Below are 20,480 nucleotides of genomic sequence, written 5' to 3'. Positions count from 1 at the left end.
TTGATTATCGTTATGCACTGAAGATAGAATCAGTGGATTACCAGATGAAATTCTTTGCCACATTCTTTCCTTCCTTCCAACAGTCCAGGCTGTTAGGACCACCATTTTATCACATAGATGGAACCATGTGTGAGCTTCTGTTCCCAATATCGACCTATGTGACAATATATAAGATCTTGATCAAGAGCGTTTTGCAGGGTTGGTGGATCATGTACTTTACTCACGGGGCAACTCGAGCATTCATAGATTCCGTCTGCATACTAAGTACATGGCAGAACTTCCATGGTTGGATAATTGGATTTGCACTGCCATTACTCATAATGTTGTTGAACTCGATGTTGATCTTGCTCGGGACTCATTTTCATCCGAGCCTTTTGAGTTGCCAAGAAGCCTTTACATGTGTAAAACATAGCGTGTCCTGATGCTGCTGACTCAACGGGGAAGCTCTTTACTTGTTGCCCTGTACTTGAAGATTTGACTATTGAGGCAGAACCTGATGGAGGTTCTGTATTTGGAGTACTTATGTTTCTAACTTTTCTTATTTTCTCTTTTTAGTTCCCTCTATTTGTATTGCATACCTCAATCTCTGAGACTAATTTGTGAGTTTGCTAGTGAGAAAACTCAGACACAAATATCTGGTTAAGTATACGATGATTTACCGTTACCATACCCTGAATGGTATCGCAATACGATAACCTTTTTTCTGTAATGTACAAAGGATATTGGCACAGAAAAAGTATACGAGTTGTTACTGGTATTTCAAGCAAGGTTGAGGCCGAGTTAAACACACCAAAAACCAAAGTTTGGCATCAGTAACTTCATAATTAATTATAAAATAATTATGGGTTTTTTATCATGATATCTCTAGTCTCCCTAAAACAAAATTTGTGGTGTATCTCTATGTAAGGAAGTCTAATCATATTAGGTTACCGATCCATTTATGATAAATGTTATTTATTAATGAGTATAAATTCGTAAGTTAGTAGTAATAAACAATCCAACTCCGATTCAACTTTGGCAACCTCATAAATAAAACAGGACAAACAGAGGATTATGCACCCTTGTAGATTTCTTCTTCCGATTAATATGCTACACTGCCCTAATCATTCTTATCTTCCCCCTAACACTTTGTTATATTCTTACTTAATTAGTGTTTCTATATACTTCATCCTGAATAAGAATTATAGAACTAACACAAGAAGTAATTAAGTTCTTTCTTAGGAATTATTTTGCTTTTAAATAACAAACAAATTCAGAAAAGCACAACCTATATAGCCAAGAGGACATGAACCAGCAACCCCCATTATTTTTTTGAGAAAAAAAATCGCATCATAAATGGGTTGGAAGACATGCATGGAAGATCGGATCAGTGGATTGCCAGATGAAATTCTTTGCCACATACTTTCTTTCCTTTACACAAAGGAAGCTGCAAAGACCAGCATTTTATCACACAGATGGAAAAATGTGTTGGCTTCTGTTTCTAGCTTTGACTTCTGTGTTCAGTCACCAAATATGGTCTCAGATCGTTGCGCGGGGTTCGTGGATCGAGTACTTGCCCTTGGTGGCTCCTCATACATTCATAGATTGCGGCTCGAATGTGCTAATATCGAGGATTATTTTTCCCGGATTGATGCTTGGATTTGCACTGCTATTTCACGTAAAGTTGTGGAACTTGATCTTTGCTTGCTCTCCTATTCGCGCCAGAGTAGTTTTGAGTTGCCTAGAAGCCTTTTCATGTGCGACACATTGGAGGTTTTGAGACTGAGGGTGAAATCAAATCTTATTACCAAGCCTCCAACCTCAAATTGTTTCCCTAGTCTCAAGTTTATGCATGTCACACTCTACCGTCCTTTTTATGACTCAACACTCTACCGTACTTTTTATGACTCAACTCGGAACCTCTTTTCTTGTTGTCCTGTACTTGAAGATTTGATTATAGATGGATTTGTTCACCATAAACCAGCTTTTCTATTTAATGTCTTTGCGCCTAAACTGAAAAGACTAGAAATAAATTTGTATGTCATTCTGGACAGAAAATGTAATCATCCTAATGGTTGGAATCTGGAGGATAAATTTTGGAAGAATGCAGAATCCCTCAGCAAAGCAAAAATCGCTCTCCGAGTGCCTGCAACGGGTTACCCTGGAGATGTTTACTTATGGCAATTGCTTCATTATGCTGATCAATTAAGTAGGCTTTTAGCAGGAATTAACAAGGTTACATATTTGTCATTTGCAGCTCCAATTTCGGAGGTAAGTAAGCTCTAGTATTAACATCTTCTCTTTCATATATGCTGAGGAAATATTTGATATTGCTCAAGTCCTTGATTTTGACTTATTTCTACTTGATCATTGCCTGAAGGGTCCTGACGTTATACATCGATATCGTCTGCCTAAGTTTCATAATTTGAACCATTTGAAGCTACATCTTCAAACTTGCTGTGCTGGGAAGTCATTGACAAAGTGGCTCGACGTGTCCCCCAAGCTGGAACATCTGGTGTTTAAAAAGGCAAGTATACGTAACATTTATAAATTATAACCCTTTTGTTAAAAAGGTACCATTATACAATTTCGAAACATGTTATTTAACTCATTAATTTTGAATATTCTCTAGAACATACAATGGTGTTGGAAACATGCTGAGGGTTATCTAGTAGCACATAAATGGCGTCCACCAGAATCTGTGCCTGTTTGCTTGTTGTCCAGCCTCAAAACTATTTGCATACGGGGATTCTGCGGGCGGCCATACGAGATGGAGGTGGCAAAGTATTTGCTGAAGCACGGCGAGGTATTGACTAAGGTGACAATTTTTTATACCAATGATTTGGGTGTAGCAGAAGAGATGAGGGTACGGCAGGAACTTTCGAAGTTCCCAAGGGGTTCAAAGACTTGCCAAGTTGAACTTTTGGAACTCAAGTCCTAGGTCTTATGCTATATATATGGAACCCCATTACAACATTTGTGAATAGGGTACTTTCTTTTTGGATGAAACGTGAATTTATTAGCAGTTTTGGAGGAATTGGCGTAATGGCCTTATTATATATAATCAGTTTTGCAAAGAAATTCCCAAGATACGTTTATGGTATATGATCCGAAGAAAAAATAATTCAGAAAAGAAAATAAAGATTTCGGACGAAAACTATTCAAATGCATAGACAAGTAAATCGCAAAACTATGTGATTCTTGAACAATAAAATCTGCAACAGTTAACATTATTTAAGAAATACATAGGAACTGTGTATCAAGAACATCTCCAATATTAGAGACCCATATTTAGAGCCCTCGATTTCTAACAAAGCATTGCAACCATGCATATATATGCACATAAAACAGATATATGCCCTCATCGTTCTTATTTGCCCTAGTACTTTGTCATGTTATTGGAAGCAAAACAATGTCCGTGAAAAAAAAAAAAAAAAAAGTGTTGTATAAGGGACCCTTTTTTTGGGTTAATACTAGCAAAGCTTAACTTTGTGTACTAGTTATATAAATTAATCTGGTAAATTACTAATTAACTCATTATCTGTCACTTGGAGTGATAAAACTCAACCTGAGTTGATTATCTCCTCTATAATAAAACAAATACATAATGATAGGAAGTCTAATCATATCAGGTTACTTGGTAATCAAGTCTGACATGATACAACGCCCTCACATACTAGGGCTGTGCTATATATATATATATATATATATATATATATATATATTTATTTATTTATTTATACAAACGATATTCTACTTTAATCTAATATAGACTACGGAGAGGGAGATTATTTTTTGTTAATTATAAGAGATGAATATTCAATATTATGGAATCTAGGTGTTTCCCCTGTTCTGATGTTTCTTTATTTTCGTACTGTTTCTCAGCAAGCAAACAGAGTAAAGCAGGGCAATAAAACTACAATTGGGTTCCACCAACCGAGAACCATATCAGGTATTTTTCCGATTTCTGAAATATCTTCTTATTAATCTTTATTCTTATCCTCTGTTTGGATACCAAGTTAACACGCAGGCAAACGAAAAGAAAACATAGTGCCAATTTTAATTCAGCTGTTTGTTTTTTTGGTCAAGTAATTCTGCTGTTTTAAGGAAGTTAAAGTGAAAATATTTTCTCGGGAATTGCTTTTAAATGAATGTTAAGGAGAGTTTTCCATTAGTTTGGAGTGTATAGATTGTTATGGAGAAAATTTTCTCTAGTTTAATTGGCACCAACCATAGGTGGATAATCCTTTGTTTCTCCCTTTATTATGGATCAATCGGATACACTAAAGTGCTTCTTAGGCAACTAAAGTGGCATAGAACATCTAGATGATCTTGAAACAGTTGGACCGCAAAAACAACACAGCATGTCAAGAATGGCAAGACGAGTGCAACTCACCGCTTTGATGTGACATATATGGGCATTTTACGCTGATGATTGCTAACTCAAAACAATCTTTTAAGTTTTAAAAATGATTTTGGAAATGGAATTTACTCTGCTTTTGTATTTTAATAAGAGTTTCTAGGACTTGAGGTAGTATTGGTATTGTTATCCCTATATTCATATCAATAAAACTTTAAAGCTATCTCAATCCACTGATCCTAATTAGAATGTGTCAGAAAGTTACATGGTTGTTTGATTTGAACCGTAATTGGCGTTATACTTCTCAGGAAACGTAAATGGCTTCGAACTCAAAGCCTCATCAAGCATGCATTGATGAAGACAGGATCAGTGGATTACCGGATGAAGTTCTTTGCCACATTCTTTCCTTCCTTTACACAATCACAGCTGTAAAAACCTGCGTCTTATCACACAGATGGAAGAATTTGTGGGCTTCTGTTCCCAATCTAAAGTTGCTTATATGTTCACCAAAATCTGACTCCACATGTAGTCCAGGATTTGTGGATCGAGTACTTACATCTCGTGGCTCGTCAAGAATTCATCGGTTCCATCTTAATTTGTATGGGGCACACAAATATTTTTCTCATGTTGATGAGTGGATTTGCACTGCCATTACGCGTAATGTCGTCGAACTCCATCTTTTGTTGTTCCCAAATCCATGGCAGCGTTATGAGTTGCCTAGAACCCTTTTCATGTGCAAGACGCTGGTGATTTTGAAGTTGAGGCTGCAGTTCGATATCGTTGCCATTCCACCGAACTCAGATTGTTTCCCAAATCTCAAGTTCCTCCACGTTTCAGTCTGCTTTCCGGATGCGGACTCAATGAAGAAGCTCTTTTCTTGTTGCCCTGCACTTGAAGATTTGATTATAGATGGAAATGTTGAGAAAATCCCCGGAGACGCTGATTTGGTCTTGAGATTAAATGTTTCTGCACCCAAACTAAAAATACTACAAATAAGTTTGATGGGCAGTTGGATGAGGAATGTTTCTATCACAGTCAATGCTCCACAGCTTGAAACGTTGGATCTCATGGAGAATTTTTTTGCCACCTATTCTTTGAAGAATGCAAAAGCCCTAAGCAAAGCCAAGGTTGATGTCCAAGTGTATAGGAGATATCACGCTGATCCTGGCATTGATTATGCTCATCGCACGCATAGGCTTTTTGCAGGAATTATCAATGTTAAATCTCTGTCTCTTGCAGCTCCCATTTTGACAGTAAGTAATCTCTAACTTGTTCTCTTAGTTTCCAAAAGCCTTTTTAATTACATGATGAAATTTATCAATGACAATATGTGATTAAGTCATTGATATGCCTATTTGCTTTGTCTTTCTTGGAGAATCCTTGCCTCGAATTTCAAGGTCCGCTGCCTAAGTTCTATAATTTGAACCACTTGGAGGTACGTCTTAAAACCTGCTCCTCCTGGAAATCACTGACGAAGTTGCTCGAGATATCACCCAATCTGGAGAATCTTGTCTTTGAAAATGTAAGTACATAAAAATAGGTTTACCGCCTGCACTAAATGGGTCTTATATACAGTACTTTTCAAAAGTTTTTATTGAACTATTTTTTTTAAATGATCCTTATTAGAACATCAAGTGTCATGCCGATCATGACAAGAATGATCAATGGTGTCAACCAGAGACTCTGCCAATTTGTTTGTTCTCAAGCCTCAAGACTGTTTGCGTACGGGGATTCAGATGGCACTCAGACGAAAGGGAAGCGGTGAAGTACATGCTGAAGCACGGTGAAGCTCTGAACAAAGTGACAGTTTATGCTAGAAATATCTCAGCAGAAAAACAGATGGAGTGGCAGCAGGAGTTTGTAGATTTCCCAAGGGTTTCAAAGACTTGCCAAATTGAACTTGTGGAACTCATAGATAGGGGTTTTTAGCTCTTCCTTAAATATTCAATCATGGCAAAGAAATTCAACATAAGTTCATGCAAAACTATGTGCTATATATTTTGCATGATATAGATTTCTTTTACTGTTTTAGCATGCGCTATAAATTTTTGATTTAATGGCCAAAATATTATAGAATCCAGATACTTTCCCAGTTTCTCAGCAAGCAAACAGAATAAAGCAGTGCACTAGAACTAAAATTGGGCTCAACCAATCTCGAACCATATGAAGCATTTTCCCTTTTCTGAATCATCTTCTGTATTACTTCTTTACTCTGTCGTATATTCTCTGTTTGAATTTGGATACCAACCAAGTACCAAGGAAACGCAGAAATACGAAAAGAAAACATTATATATATACAAACATAAGGTTGTTAATTGTAGAGAAGAGAACAACATTCCACTGAAGAGACGATATTTTCTCCGTGAATTCTTTAGGGATGGGTTTCCATGAAGCTCGAGTGTAGATTGTTTCCAGTGAAGGAAACTTGATCTTGATTTCTACTCAATATCACGCCGGAAATTTGTGTTGCCTACGAGCCTCTTCATGTGGAGCACATTGTTTCCCAAGTCTCAAATACGACCTCTATAAAATCTCACTGGTATAATTTCTTATTGGGCCAAAATGGATAGTTCACCTTCAAAAGAAAATTCTCTGGGCCCAACAAAATTTTTCCCTCTATTATTTTATATTTCAAAATAAATGCATGGCGCTTTAGGGCAATCAATATTTCCACACTATACTTTATATTTGAGTATAAAACTTCAGTAAATATTAAGAGTATATCCAACCGATGTGTTAAAAGTGCCACATAGATATTTAACAGCTATAAATAATATCTCACATCACTCCAATCGAATTGTCAAAGCTGATTGAACCTCCAGCCGTTACTTTTAATCTTGCAAAAGCAAGGTGTGAAATTATTATTATTATTATTTTAAAACAATTGGCTGTTACTTCACTTATCTTCTTTCATTTATTATTTTCTTGTTATATTTTTTCCTTCTTTATCTTGAATGATTTGACCATTACAAATTTTTTTCTTCTTTCTCTTTCCAACTTTTTCCCGGTTAAACAATTTTTTTTTAAACACACAACCCTTTTCCTCTTATTGTACATTTAAATTTTTTATATTTATAAATACATCTCTTTAATTTATGTTTCTTCAAAAAAAACAAAAATGAACTTGTGCTCAAACACAATTCCTCTTTTATACCAAAAATTTTCCTTTTCTTTTATAGTGCATTGTGAAGATCCTCAACATGTCTCATCACTTTTTGATTCATCTTTTGATTCTCCATATGAGCACTTTTGGAATCTTGTTGATTCAGAGTCTGAAGAAGAAGTAATAAATAAAAAAACACTAAATTGTAATAAAATAATAATTTAATTTGACATATCGCATGGAGTGTAAAACTATGTAATATGTCAAATTGCCACATTAGTCATCAAATTTAAATTTGATGTTTGGTATTTGACATTTACCTTGGAGATGCTCTAAACATTAATGTGTCAATGTGTAGAATAGTCACACCAAATCATCCAAACTTATTATGTCTTTTAATAATTTTTTTTGATACAAGTGATAGTCTCTAAAGACTCTAAATTAATATAATCAACGGGAAGGGGGTTCAAACTTTTATTGATTTATTTATAGAAATAGTGATAGTAATTATTGATGAAACATAAGAAAGTACAAAGCAATCATAGTGCCGAATATGGGTACAATGTCTCCAGGGACCAATACAACAACATGTTGATTTGATCTAGAAAGAATTACGCCTTAAGCAAAAGACGCTTAAATTCCCGATTCAACAGCCAAAAGCACTTGCATTCAAACTTACAATACATATTTAACAGCAGAAACGGTAAATCCGTATAGAAAACCGCAACTAAAATACAAAACACAACAAACTCCTAAAGAGTTCTTGAGAATTACTAGACTAAAACAAACAAAGAAATAGGGTCACCGCTCCACATCCTCTCCGGCAACTGAAGAGACTCATAATGTATAACCACTAAACCCTTGGGCCATCTCCAACCCAAATGAGGCTAAACCTAAATTTCCCCCCTTCAAAATACAACTATTCATGTATTGTCCCAACTCAAAAAGTTTTTCCTCTAACTATGCAAACTCAAAATTTGAGTCAACAACTTTTTGATAAATTGTTTAAGAATGATTAAACCTTTTTTTTTTTTTTGGGGTCATTATTTTTTCTTATGTGAATTTTGTTTATAACATCATGATTTATTTTTCTAAACATTCTAATCTAAAAAAATTCAAATTTTGAAAATAAAATTTTAATTCATAAATATAAAAGGAAACCACACAAATTATGAACAAATAAGTGGATATTTATATACTTTAGGATGAGATTTGGGTTAGATTAATTAATATTAATATTTTGACCTTTGGATTGTTGGATTTTGTTTTAAAGTTAGATTAAGTCGGGGGAAAAAAAAAACCATGGCTGTTTGGTGAGAGGTGGCGGCTAAGTGTAAATTTTTTTAAAAATGAACGCAAGCAAATTCTTGCCGTTGGATTTCAAACGCCAGATCATCACCCCTGTCAAAAACAAAACATGTGGGTACAAGTGGCGGGGCCCCGCTTCAAGTTTGAAAAATACCTCAAAGTTCCAGCATTCTCTCTCCTCACGTGGGCTGCCTTTTGTTCTTTCCGTGAGCTCCACTCTTTACAATCCAGGCAAAACATCAGGCGGAATACAGCCGAACTTATTGGCTCCATTGGTATTTAGCCACTTGCAATACACAGAAAGGTTATAATGAGAAGTTTAGAGTGAGAATGTTATTTGAGGAGTTCAATCTCATCATCAACAAATGTGAAGAAACAAATGAACTTAAACATTTTAAATGGTTTGATGGTGGGATTGAACTCCTCAAATAAGCTCCTCACTCTAAACTCCTCATTGTAAAATCTCCCTGCAATACATAGGTTGGAGATCAGTTTTAGGGTAAAAACCAAAATCTAACTTTTAGCCCATTGGGTTGAAGATGGCATTAGTGCCATACCGGCTAAGCCCCAACCCACACAATAAACAACTTTCATTTTTGTAACTCCAAAATCTAAACTGGAGCCAAATTCGTGTATATATGGGTCAAAACAACAACTATATCATGGAGACAATGGTGTTTTGCGGTAGCTGCTAAACCCATCGATGTTGACGATGCCGCCTCCTCCTTGACCGCTAAGACCTTGCACAAAAAAACAAAAACAAAAACAAAACCAACTAACAAATCCTATATCCTAACGAATCTAGTCATAAACCTAAAAAGGGGCAGTAAGAGCCACCCCAGGAAAGTGGAGGGAGAAATAAGGGGGTTGAAAGGGAAGGATAAAGAGGGGAAAGAAGAAGGGGATGAGGGAAGATGAGAAACGGGGAGGAGGGGCAGTGCCCACTAGAGGGCTTGAGGTTATCAGAGAGAGAGAGAGAGAGAGAGAGAGAGAGAGAGAGCTTTTTTGGGTTTCAGGGGATTCAAACTTTTAGTGCAAAAGGAGTGAGCTCACTGTCTTGGCCAACTAGCTTAACTCACATTTGCTTTTAATACTTTCTTTTAGGGAAAACCACAAATATTTGATAGAATATATTCAAAATTTTCATATTTTCTATTAACTTGCATTTTTCGATGTATTGCTATCAATATTTCCATTTATATTCATACCAAAAAAAATATTTCCATTTTTGCTTTTGTGTTTTTGGAACCTCGATATTTTCGTCAACATAAATATTTAATACCCTCCATATTCCCATCAACGCCTCCATGGGGTAGTAGCCCAACTTCTCATCTTCATTTGTTTTCTCGTTGTTTATCAACAGCCAGACAAAGTTCATCGGCACGGCGACAGCCTAAAACTAGAATTGCCTTCGGCAAACCAGAACCATATAAGGTATTTTTCATTCTCTGATATAATTTCTATTAGCTCTTATTATGTTATATACCCTCTGTTTGGATACCCAAAAAAACTAAATGATTTAATACCTTGTAGTATATAATGTCAATAGAAACCCACATACAACTCGGGTTGGACTAACAAATCGGACCGATCTAAACTCAAATCTATTTATAATCAAATTACATGATTTAGATTTGATTTGGATCAATGGATTGAACCTTTCAATCCATATTTGATGAGTGTTGGATTAAGATGGGATCATATTCTTTTTTTTAAAATTATTTTTAATGTGAGTCTAAATTACAAGGGGAAGATGGTTTCTCACATACACATACTATCATGGTGCCATGGAAATTCGAACTTGAGACCACTGATTTGCAAATTAAGGCCTTTTTTCACTGGACTCCGTTAGCGGGATCATATTCGGTTTAAGACCTAGAAAAAAATCAAAATCTCATTAGTAATATCGTTCTTTTATTGTGTTTATGCACTCTCTTTTTTCGAATATTGATACTTTATTATAAATAACTAGCTTTTATTTGTTGGAGTATAAATAAATAGTTTAAGTATAAATAAATAGTTTAAGTGTGTTCTAAATGTATATAAAACTCAAATTACTCTTGCACACATGTAAAATTTATATTAAATTATATTAAATATTTTCTTAAGTTGGTCGGATTATTATATGAGCATGCGACCAACTGTAAATAGTTAATGATTTGTTGGGTTAATGATTATTGGATTCTGATTTGTATTGGATTCGGATTAAAACCGGATCCATTGACAGGACTAGAAAAGATTAGTGAAATAATTTTATTTGAGAATTTGCAGAGTTTTTACTGAATTTTCAAGTGTAGAATTTTATGGAGCAAATTTTCTCTGGCTTCATGGATACAACTTCCCGAGTTTCATGCGTTTATGTATATAATCTTTTTTTTTTTTCAAAAATACTTTCCTCATTCCCATGAAAGTAGGAACCTTTACTTTGTTTGACATGTGTACATAAAGTTTGCTTTTGTATTTTTTATGAATTATTTTTGTATATGTATGAAACTGTTCTACAATTTCTCCCTTCACAAGCAATATCCAAAGGACATAAACCAAATAATTTTTATTTTCTATGGGTACTAAAACAATCGTACAATGCTTGTTAAGCCACCGAAATTGGTTTCTTTGCGTTTTCACCTTCTTCTTCTTTTTTTTGTCAAAGGGTTTTCTCCCTTACCACATTATGTTTTTTTTTCCTCTCAGAAAACATATCATTGGAAATGGATTCGAACTCAAAGTCAATGTGTCCCAAAGCACGCACTGTAGATAGGATCAGTGCATTGCCAGATGCAATCATTTGCCACATTCTTTCCTTCCTTCCAACATCAGATGCTGTAACGACCTGCTTTTTATCAAATCGATGGAAGAATATGTGGACTCTTGTTCCCACTGTAGAGCTAATTGTGTTGTCAACTGCATGGGATTCAGGTGGTACTGCAGCGTATGTGGATCGATACCTTCTCTTTCGCGGATCATCAAACATTCAAAAATTTCATCTTTGCTGTGTCGATCTCGACGGCATAGTTGGTCGTATCAATGGATGGATTTGCACTGCCCTTAGGCGTAATGTTGTTGAGCTCCACCTTGAGTTTGATGAGAGGGACGATTCACACGAATTTCTTGTGTTGCCTCAAGATCTTTTCGTGTGCAAGACTTTGGAGACTTTGAAGCTGAGTCTGGGAGAGCATGTTACTGCCGTTGCTCCTCCCACATCAAACTGTTTCCCAAGGCTCAAGTCCCTCCACATTACATTCGATTTTCCAAAATATGTCGAGCAAATCGAGAAGCTCTTTTCCTGCTGCCCTGCGCTCGAAGATTTGGTTGTAGATGGAGATCTTGGATGGCTTGAAGAGAATCAAGTTTTGAATGTAACGATCTCCGCACCGAAACTAAAAAGACTAAAAATATATTTGTTTGCTCATGCTATGACACTAGGGGAGAACAAGATTTTTGTTAACGCGGATGTTCCAAGTCTTGAAGACTTGGATCTCACGGAGAACTTCTTGGCGAGCTATTGTTTGAAGGGTGCAAAATCCTTGACCAACGCCAAGATTGATTTCAGTGTAGTGCGTGAGGAGGATGAAGGCCACCCTGCCGATGTCCTTGCTGATGTTGATCGTGTGCAGAGGCTTTTTGCAGAAATCAGCAATGTTGAACATCTGTCACTTGTAGTTCCAGTTTTGGGGGTAAGTGTACTCAACTTGTTCTCTTACTGGTCTGTTGCCTTTTCAATTGCTAGAATTTATCAGTATTAATGTTGTATGAATGTTGTTATTTGTACCATATTTACTGACCATATTGTTGATCACCTCTTTATAATACAGATGGAACCTACCTTCATTAGAAAGGTGGTAAATAAATGTCGTTCAAATAGCATTATATTGTATTGATATCGTATATATTATGCTGGCGAAATATTTAATTTCTGAGGTAAATGACCTAATATACTTATTGTTCCATGCAGGATCCTCACATCGAATATCAATGTTCTTTGCCAACATTCAATCATTTGAACCAGTTGGAGCTAAATCACTTAGCATGCTGCTCATGGAAATCACTGACAAACATGCTCAAGATAACGCCCAATTTGGAAAATCTTCTCTTTGCAGTTGTAAGTCTAAGTGGATTTACCTTTACGCTAAATATATGGTGTGGTTATATATTCATATATATAATTTGTATATAAATATATGTGGTGCTAAATATACTGTGTCTATTTTTTAAGTGTTCATTAAAAGTTCATTATTGCAAAAAATTAGACAAATTAAAAACCATTAAGACATCTAATTGTGACTAATAAAATAATTTTTAATTTAGTGGTTTAATGGTTGCGGATTCAAGTTTCAACTGATTTTTTGCAAAGATGATATTTGAAGAAATACCTAGACAATTGACAGTTCGTATCATTGGAATACAAGTGGAGGGGTCCTACAAGATGTCCCGCAAATATATGTGTATTCAGTTTTCAAGGATTTTTATTTAACTCATATATTTTGAACTATCTTTAGAACATTAAATGCGATGCTGCTCATGACGAAGATGAGTTGGAACATAAATGGTCTCCACCCGAGCTTGTGCCTGTTTGTTTGTCTTCATGCCTCAAGACAATTTGCATATCGGGATTCAAGGGAGGGTCAGATGAGATGGAGATGGTAGAGTATTTGTTGGAGCACAGCCAGCTCCTCAATGAGTTGAAAATTTTGACTTTCGATATGGAGTTTGATGACGCGTTAGAGGTATTGATGGAAATTATATTGTTCCCAAGGGCTTCAAACACTTGTGAAATTCAATGTTTCAATTGAAAGTTGTGGAAGGAGATCCTTTTGTTTGCTATGAACAGCTTTGCTTCTGTAACTCTTTGAAGTCTTTCTTTTGCTAAAGTATGCGTTAAATCTCTTGGGTTGAGAGGACGCACGCATTGTTTTTATGGAGGATATTTTATTTGAGTTCGCTGAAATTTTTTTACCTGATGTCATAGATATTCTTGAGGGTGTGATTGTTTTATGTGTTGCAATTAAGTCGGAAACTCAACAGAAAATCAAACTACATGTTTTATTTAAGCAACTCCTACGTACCCTCATCAATCCCCACTTTCCCACTCTCTGTTTCAAATTCAATATGCATAATAATAATGTCACAGGCTTCACAGCCTAACTTTTCCAGCAAGCATAAAAGCCTTGTAGCTGACAGACTTGACCAATTTAGAATCACCCCAAGCAGCTTCAAACTCTTTAACCACCTTTTCAGGTAACAAATCCACACCTTGGTCCTTGGCTGTAGTGACTGCAGACCATGACTTCAGAAACTTCAAAAACCCTTCAAATGACAGCTTCGCCGGAATGGCCAGTGGCAAAGGATTCCCTTCGCATCCGAAACCCGCAACACTTTGAAAAGGAAATGGAAGTGTCTTATAGCCATCAAACGCACACTGAGCTCTATTGTCCCAAAAGGGAAGTGTTGTGTCATGAAATCGCTTCATAACAGGATCAAATGTTGGACTTACTTCAATGCCACCGTAAGTCCAAACAGCCAATACACCTCCTGGCTTTTTCAAAAGACGTGAAACAAGATTGTAAAACTTTGGTAGGTCGAACCAGTGCACAGCTGTAGCCACAGTCACCAAGTCAACTGAATCTTCACCACCTAACAAGGCTATTACTTCCTCGTCTGTAATGTTCAATGCCGTGTGGGCATATCGAACCCGAGGATGCGGTATTGCATGCTGCAGCTGGGATTCACTCACATCGGTTCCGATCACTTGTTCATAGTGCTCGGCAACCTGTTTAAGAAACAATTTAGTGCATAAATCTATATATATAATATATATATATATATTTTTTTTTTTTTTAGGTTAGCGAATGACAATGTTTGCTTCGCTGCTCTTTGTCAGAAGAAATCTGTTGACATGCTACTGCACATTTAAACAAAAAATTCAACCAAGATTTGATTTGATCAATGGTCAGTTATATTTGTATGTTACAAAATTTATGTTTGAGGAGGTAAGAACCTGATTTTCTATTTTGTTCTATTTTATATAGTCTTAGGAAGTCTTTAGTAAACAAGCCAGAAAAACTAAAGAGAGTTTCACATATAATAGCCCATAAATACGGCTTAAACGATAGAAAAAAAACCTTACAATACTCAAACTCTAAGAAAAAACCCATTTAATACTTTGCAAGGATAGTAATTGTATTTCACACACCACTCAACTTAAAAATTAAGACATCTGACCTTTTTTGGGTTTTTTCCTTCAATTTAATTTATGGGTTTTAGTGTTTATATATAAAATCAGAATTAAAAACAATGCTCCAAAAAGAGAGAATAAGAAGAGGAGGAGGGGAGGGGGTAGTATTGTAATACTAACACTTATGGCGGCTTGGCCATTTCCTGTTCCAACATCCCAGGCCAGAGCGTGGTGAGGGGTGAGAGCTGCTAACTTGGAATACCATTCCTTGGGATAAGTTGGCCTTCCATCCAAGTACACCTCTGCTTGCTTGTCAAACAAACCTGCCATTTTCTTTCACTCTCTCTCTCTCTCTCTCTCTCTCTCTCTCTCTCTCTCTCTCTGTGAAATAATGAAACAAGAGAAGAAGATGAGGCACCTTTTAACTCACTAAAGCTGACGCGTAGACAACCCCAATTAAGTCTTTTAAGTCATAATTTTTTTTATTCAATTTCTTATCTGGGGTAATAATTAGTTTGGAATTTAAGATACAGACAGAAAATTAGAAGGTTAGAAGCCAAGTCCAATTTCGTTTCAACTAATGAATTTGAAGAGTTGCAAGAGAAAGCAAAAGCAATTTTATTTTCTCTTTGACTAGTAGTGTAAAAATCAAAGCCCTCCTCCTCGATAATTTAAAGTCTCACAGTGGATTGATACCAAGACAGCACCAAATATATTTGCTGACTTTGACTACCGTTTCTTATGTTAGTGTGTTTGCTGCACCATTGATAATTTTGGACTACTTATTGCTGATTGGGCAAGGTTAATATCAGCGAACAGGTTGTTTTTATTTTATATATATTTTATTTGTGAAGCTCCCATAGAACTTTGCTTTTTCTGAACCTATTCCAATGATGACTGCAGTCCAAGAAATCAACATTGTAGATACCACAGAAGATGTGTCATAGGTTTGCATCTCTACCTGCATGGATGTGATATTTTCATTTGTTTGCAAGTTGGAAATTCAACTGAATCAAACTATTTCCAGGTGATTATGATTTCTGACCCAAAAGGAATGTTCAAGCACTCACTATTTTTTAAGTATACATACACACACACATATACATATAAGAATTTACGTGCTTTAAGAAACTCTCCCAAACACCACCCTATCACAGGCTTCATGGCCTAACTTTTCCAGCAAGCATATAAAAGCCTTGTAGCTGACAGACCTGACCCATTTGGAGCCACCCGAAGCACTTTCAAACTCTTTAACCACCTTTCCAGATAACATCTTCAAACCCTTCACATGAAAGCTTCTTTGGAATGTCCAGTGGCAATCGGATGCAAAATCAACACTTACAAAAAGAAATGGAAGCGTCTTGTAGCCATCAAATAGTGTTGATCTTGTCCCAGAAGGGAAGTGTTGTGTCATGAAATCGTTTCATAATGGGATCAAATGTTGGACCAACTTCAATGTCATTGTAGCAGCAAACAGCAAATACACCTCCTGGCTTCTTCAAAAGACGCGAAACAATATTGTAAAACTTTGGTACGTCAGACCACCAGTGCACAGCTTGGGCGACAGTCACCAAGTCATCTGAATCTTCACCCCCCCTACCAAAAGGCTATTACTTCATCGTCTGCAATGTCTAGTGGCATGTGGGCGTATCCAACCCGAGTATGCGGCATTGCACGTTGCAGCTGGGATTCACTCACTATAGATGTATCATAGTGAGTAGATGATGAGCACTATGAACAAGCAATTGGAATCATAAATTTTTTAGCAGAAGTGCAATTTTGAAAGACTAAAAGCTTTATTAAAAATAATAGAATAAAATAAACACATCGTAATTGATCAGACCTCAAGTTGTGTAGAATTTGCTACTAAATACTGATCATAAGAGCCAAATTAGATAAAATAAAACAAAAAGCATATTGCCAAAAAGGGGAAAAAGAGAAATGAAAAAAAAAAAAACGAATTGGCTTTTGGTCAAAAGGCAAAAAAAAACGCAGCACATCATATTTACTTTTGGTGAAGAAGGATAACGCAGCAATGGTAAACCAATTGATTTCCTTCTTTTTAAAAGAGTTTTTTTTATTTAAAACCCACACTTTTCTTTGTTCACCCCAATACTTAAATCATTAAGCTCTTAAGTTTATATAGCTTTCTCCGAAAAAACCATAGCCCCCTTTTCTCCCAAAAAACACTCTTAGAGCCTTTTTCACTTTGAGGGGGGACGAAGCCATTGTTCTTCCCCCCTCTCCCCTCTTCTCTTCCTTCTTTCACCTCTTCTCCCATTTTCAGAGACAAAGGGTTTTCCCTATTTGTCTTAGTTTTGTTATGATTTTCATCCAACCATTATAGGCGGCTGTCGCTCAGCGTCGGATCTTCACCTGCATTTCAGCGTCGGATCTCCACCACCATCTTTTTTGCAATTTCTTTATGTTTGGAATAAGTTGCAGAGACTTTTTGGGTTCTCTATGTAGTTTTCACCTCTCCTTTTGTGAGAGTTTTTCATCTCTCCTTTGTGAGAGCTTTTCATCTCTCCTTTGTGAGAGCTTTTCATCTCTCCTTTGTGAGAGCTTTTTTTGTATTGTTGTAACTTGATTTTTTCAAGCTTTATCCTTTTTTTTTAATTCTAAGTTTGCAATCTTAGTTGGGATGTCTATGCCAGAGTTTCTTCGATCATGCCTGATCATTAGTGGAGGCACACCAGATTGTCTTAATTTAGATATTAGACCGCTCCATTATTGTAATGGCCCTTTTGTGGCTAGTGGCTTTTTTGGCTGAATTATGAATGCAATCATAGAATTTCTCAAAAAACAAAAAACAAAAAAAAAAACTCTTAAGTTTTATTATTGTGTAAAAAGACAAAAAAGTCATCCAACTTAAGACTTAACTCTAATATATCTATATACACTCCACAACTCTTCATGTTAAGTTTTAGAAAAACACAAACATATGGGCACCTGTAACCTCTCGGCTTATTCTCTTCTAGTAATCTCACATTTGTTGTGTGTGCCACTTTGAGAGAGTATTGGTTTTCTGAGAGAGAGAGAGAGAGAGAGAGAGAGAGAGAGAGAGAGAGAGAGAGAGAGAGAGAGAGAGAGAGCAAAGGGGTTTTAGCAGGTAGCAGCTTCAAGTGTTTCTATGCTCTCAAAAAGAAAGCACCAAAGCCGCTGCCTAAACTTTTCTTGGCATACTGGATGTTAATGTTGGTAATGGAAGAAAATGGGACAATCGAGAAAGAAAAAAATTACACCTTTTTCACTTCGAACCATCCACAACCTTCATCATCCACTGCTTCTCCATCCCCAATTGATCAAATTCTAGTTACATTCACCCTAATAAATAAATAAAAAATATGAAAATAGATTGAATATACAAAACAAATTAGGTTGATTTTATTTTATATAACAATCTGGGAAAGTGTTTTGAACCCTAGCAATTAAGCACCTATCCCATATCAATTTTACTGTCAACATTTCTCTATCAAAACCTCCTAGTTCATTCTCAATTTTTTAACAAAATAAATAATAATAATAAAATAATGTTGCTACACATTTGACAACTATGTTTTTATCTCTTTAAGTAATGTGAGGTTGAGGTGAACTTGGTGTGGGGTTGATGACTTCTTCTTCTTTCTTTTTTTTCTTTTTTTTTTTGCTTGGTGTGTATTTAGAGGTAGTTTGGGAAGATACCGTGGTTTTCTTAGAATATGAGGTGAACAAAGAGAAGTATGGGATTTAAATAGAAAAACTCTTTTAAAACCCTTTTGTAATCCTTGTTTGAATAAGAAAGAAAAACATGTTTAAAGACTTTTTAAAGCCCGTGAAATACATGCCTAAGCATATTGTTGAAAGCCCATGAATTGCAGTTCGGTTTCCTCCTCTCTCTTTTTTTTCCTTTTTTTTTGCTTGGTCGTTTTGGCCATGGCTTTTTTAAAAAAATGAGGCACGCAGCGCAACAAAGACTTTGGGTGAGTCATTTTGTTGAACACCTGCAATGCACCACAACCAGCTGAGCAGAGGGGTAATTTGAAGCACCTGCAATGGTTTGCGCCTTAATAGGTCCACCATTGCATCTATATATGTTTGTTCATGAATCACAATGTTCTCTTGTCAAATGCTGACATGCTATATTGTCATAATGCGAAGATTAATTCAACCAAGATTTTACATTATCAATGACTAGATAAAGTATGTTAGGCTACATTTGGATGGAGGATTCAGAATCTCTATTTAGATGACATTATAAGGTATAATTATTTGTTTAGAAACATATAATGTCATCTAAGATTTGGACAAGAGAAAAACAAAAACAAAACATAAAAAGAAAGAAAATAAACGGATTTCAAATAATTCGTCGCATATAATCATATCAAATGAACATCATCTAGTCATTCCAAATACATTGAACTTAATATAATTCTTTTTATATATATATATAAATTAGCTTAATGAAGAAAACAAGGCCTTGTAAGGAAGAAAAATACTATTAGGTCCAAATATAAACTCAAGAAACATATCATCTTCACCTTCCTATAATAAATTGGCTTAGTTACATTTTTTTGTCCCCATAGTGTGACTAATTTTTCACTTTAGTCCCTATATAATTTCAATTTTAGCATTTGGAGTCATGTAGTTTCATTTGGCTTGCAATATAGTCCAAATCGTAAATATGTCCAGTTATTTCTTGAAATTCGATGCGCAATATGCAGCTACAACATGTAAAGGAAACTTTATCTCTACAAAATATTTGCAATCAACCCAAAACGTGATAGTTTCGTCCATTTTTCTTACAAATATACAGTTGTTGGACTTGATTGCTACCTAAACAAAATTACATAACAAAATTAAATTATCAAATTAAAATGATGAAGACTAAAACGAAAAATGAGTCGTACTACAAAGATCAAAGTAATTTAGCCTAATAAAGTTGCTCATTTTACAATTCCTCAATCGAAAGGTTTTCTATCTTCTTTGTTCTTTTTCTCTGTCTCCAAATTTCCATCTATCGTTTACTTTAGTCGCCCATGCTCAGGTGTCCAAATTAAACACTGAAAAACACCATAAGATATTAAAATGGGGAAGAAATGTTTTGCAAATGTTAGCTTCCCACAAGCGCATGACCAATGATGAGTTCCACATACATCAACGATCGGTTAACAAAACATCCCATTATGGATGATTTACTTAGCACATCTCATCTTAAAATTCAAATGTAATATATGACAAGGGATGATCACAAACAAATATCCTCACCATGTGATATGAGACATTCATGAAGCAAACATGAACCAGATACCAACCTTTTTCCATAATTATGACTAATATCTAGCCCTTGCCACATGTCCCAACCAAACACCATGATCCAAGTAACTTGGAATTGAAAGATCAAAACCCATTTTGTATATATAACAACCATGTGGTTGGATTTAAAAGGGATAAGGAAGCAATAAAGGACCAACTGAAATTTCACTCTCTTCTCTTTGAAGCATGTCATTATGTCTCCTGTAGTTAAAGCTACAACAACTGCCTATCTAAATTCCATCATTTTCCCACAACCAAATAAT

The 20,480-nt window shown here is 35.6% G+C and overlaps 4 protein-coding genes and 1 pseudogene across 4 annotated transcripts; 3 read left to right on the top strand and 2 right to left on the bottom strand.

Annotated features, from left to right (window-relative positions):
* Window positions 1-1,335: 1,335 nt before the first annotated feature.
* Window positions 1,336-2,920, top strand: LOC117625307 (FBD-associated F-box protein At4g10400-like). The gene is made up of 3 exons (XM_034356889.1): window positions 1,336-2,250; window positions 2,360-2,506; window positions 2,612-2,920. The coding sequence occupies exons 1-3, from the start codon at window positions 1,336-1,338 to the stop codon at window positions 2,918-2,920; spliced, it is 1,371 nt and encodes a 456-aa protein (XP_034212780.1).
* A 1,736-nt stretch (window positions 2,921-4,656) lies between these two features.
* LOC117625306 (putative FBD-associated F-box protein At5g44940) lies at window positions 4,657-6,268 on the top strand. The gene is made up of 3 exons (XM_034356888.1): window positions 4,657-5,592; window positions 5,715-5,861; window positions 5,966-6,268. The coding sequence occupies exons 1-3, from the start codon at window positions 4,657-4,659 to the stop codon at window positions 6,266-6,268; spliced, it is 1,386 nt and encodes a 461-aa protein (XP_034212779.1).
* A 5,190-nt stretch (window positions 6,269-11,458) lies between these two features.
* LOC117625305 (F-box/LRR-repeat protein At4g14103-like) lies at window positions 11,459-13,540 on the top strand. Its single transcript, XM_034356887.1, has 3 exons — window positions 11,459-12,424; window positions 12,703-12,849; window positions 13,247-13,540. Exons 1-3 carry the CDS (start codon window positions 11,459-11,461, stop codon window positions 13,538-13,540), a joined length of 1,407 nt encoding a protein of 468 aa, XP_034212778.1.
* A 225-nt stretch (window positions 13,541-13,765) lies between these two features.
* LOC117624791 (putative methyltransferase DDB_G0268948) lies at window positions 13,766-15,340 on the bottom strand. Its single transcript, XM_034356242.1, has 2 exons — window positions 15,103-15,340; window positions 13,766-14,517 (listed from the first exon to the last, which is right to left on the bottom strand). The coding sequence occupies exons 1-2, from the start codon at window positions 15,250-15,252 to the stop codon at window positions 13,882-13,884; spliced, it is 786 nt and encodes a 261-aa protein (XP_034212133.1). The 5' UTR covers window positions 15,253-15,340; the 3' UTR covers window positions 13,766-13,881.
* Window positions 15,341-16,082: 742 nt separating this feature from the next.
* On the bottom strand, window positions 16,083-17,304 carry LOC117625304 (annotated as a pseudogene).
* Between the last annotated feature and the right edge of the window lie 3,176 nt (window positions 17,305-20,480).

This window comes from Prunus dulcis, chromosome 4 (genome assembly GCF_902201215.1).
Source record: "Prunus dulcis chromosome 4, ALMONDv2, whole genome shotgun sequence".
NCBI lineage: Eukaryota > Viridiplantae > Streptophyta > Magnoliopsida > Rosales > Rosaceae > Prunus > Prunus dulcis.
Note: the sequence above shows the minus strand (reverse complement) of the source record. Positions and strands in the feature narration are given on the sequence as shown.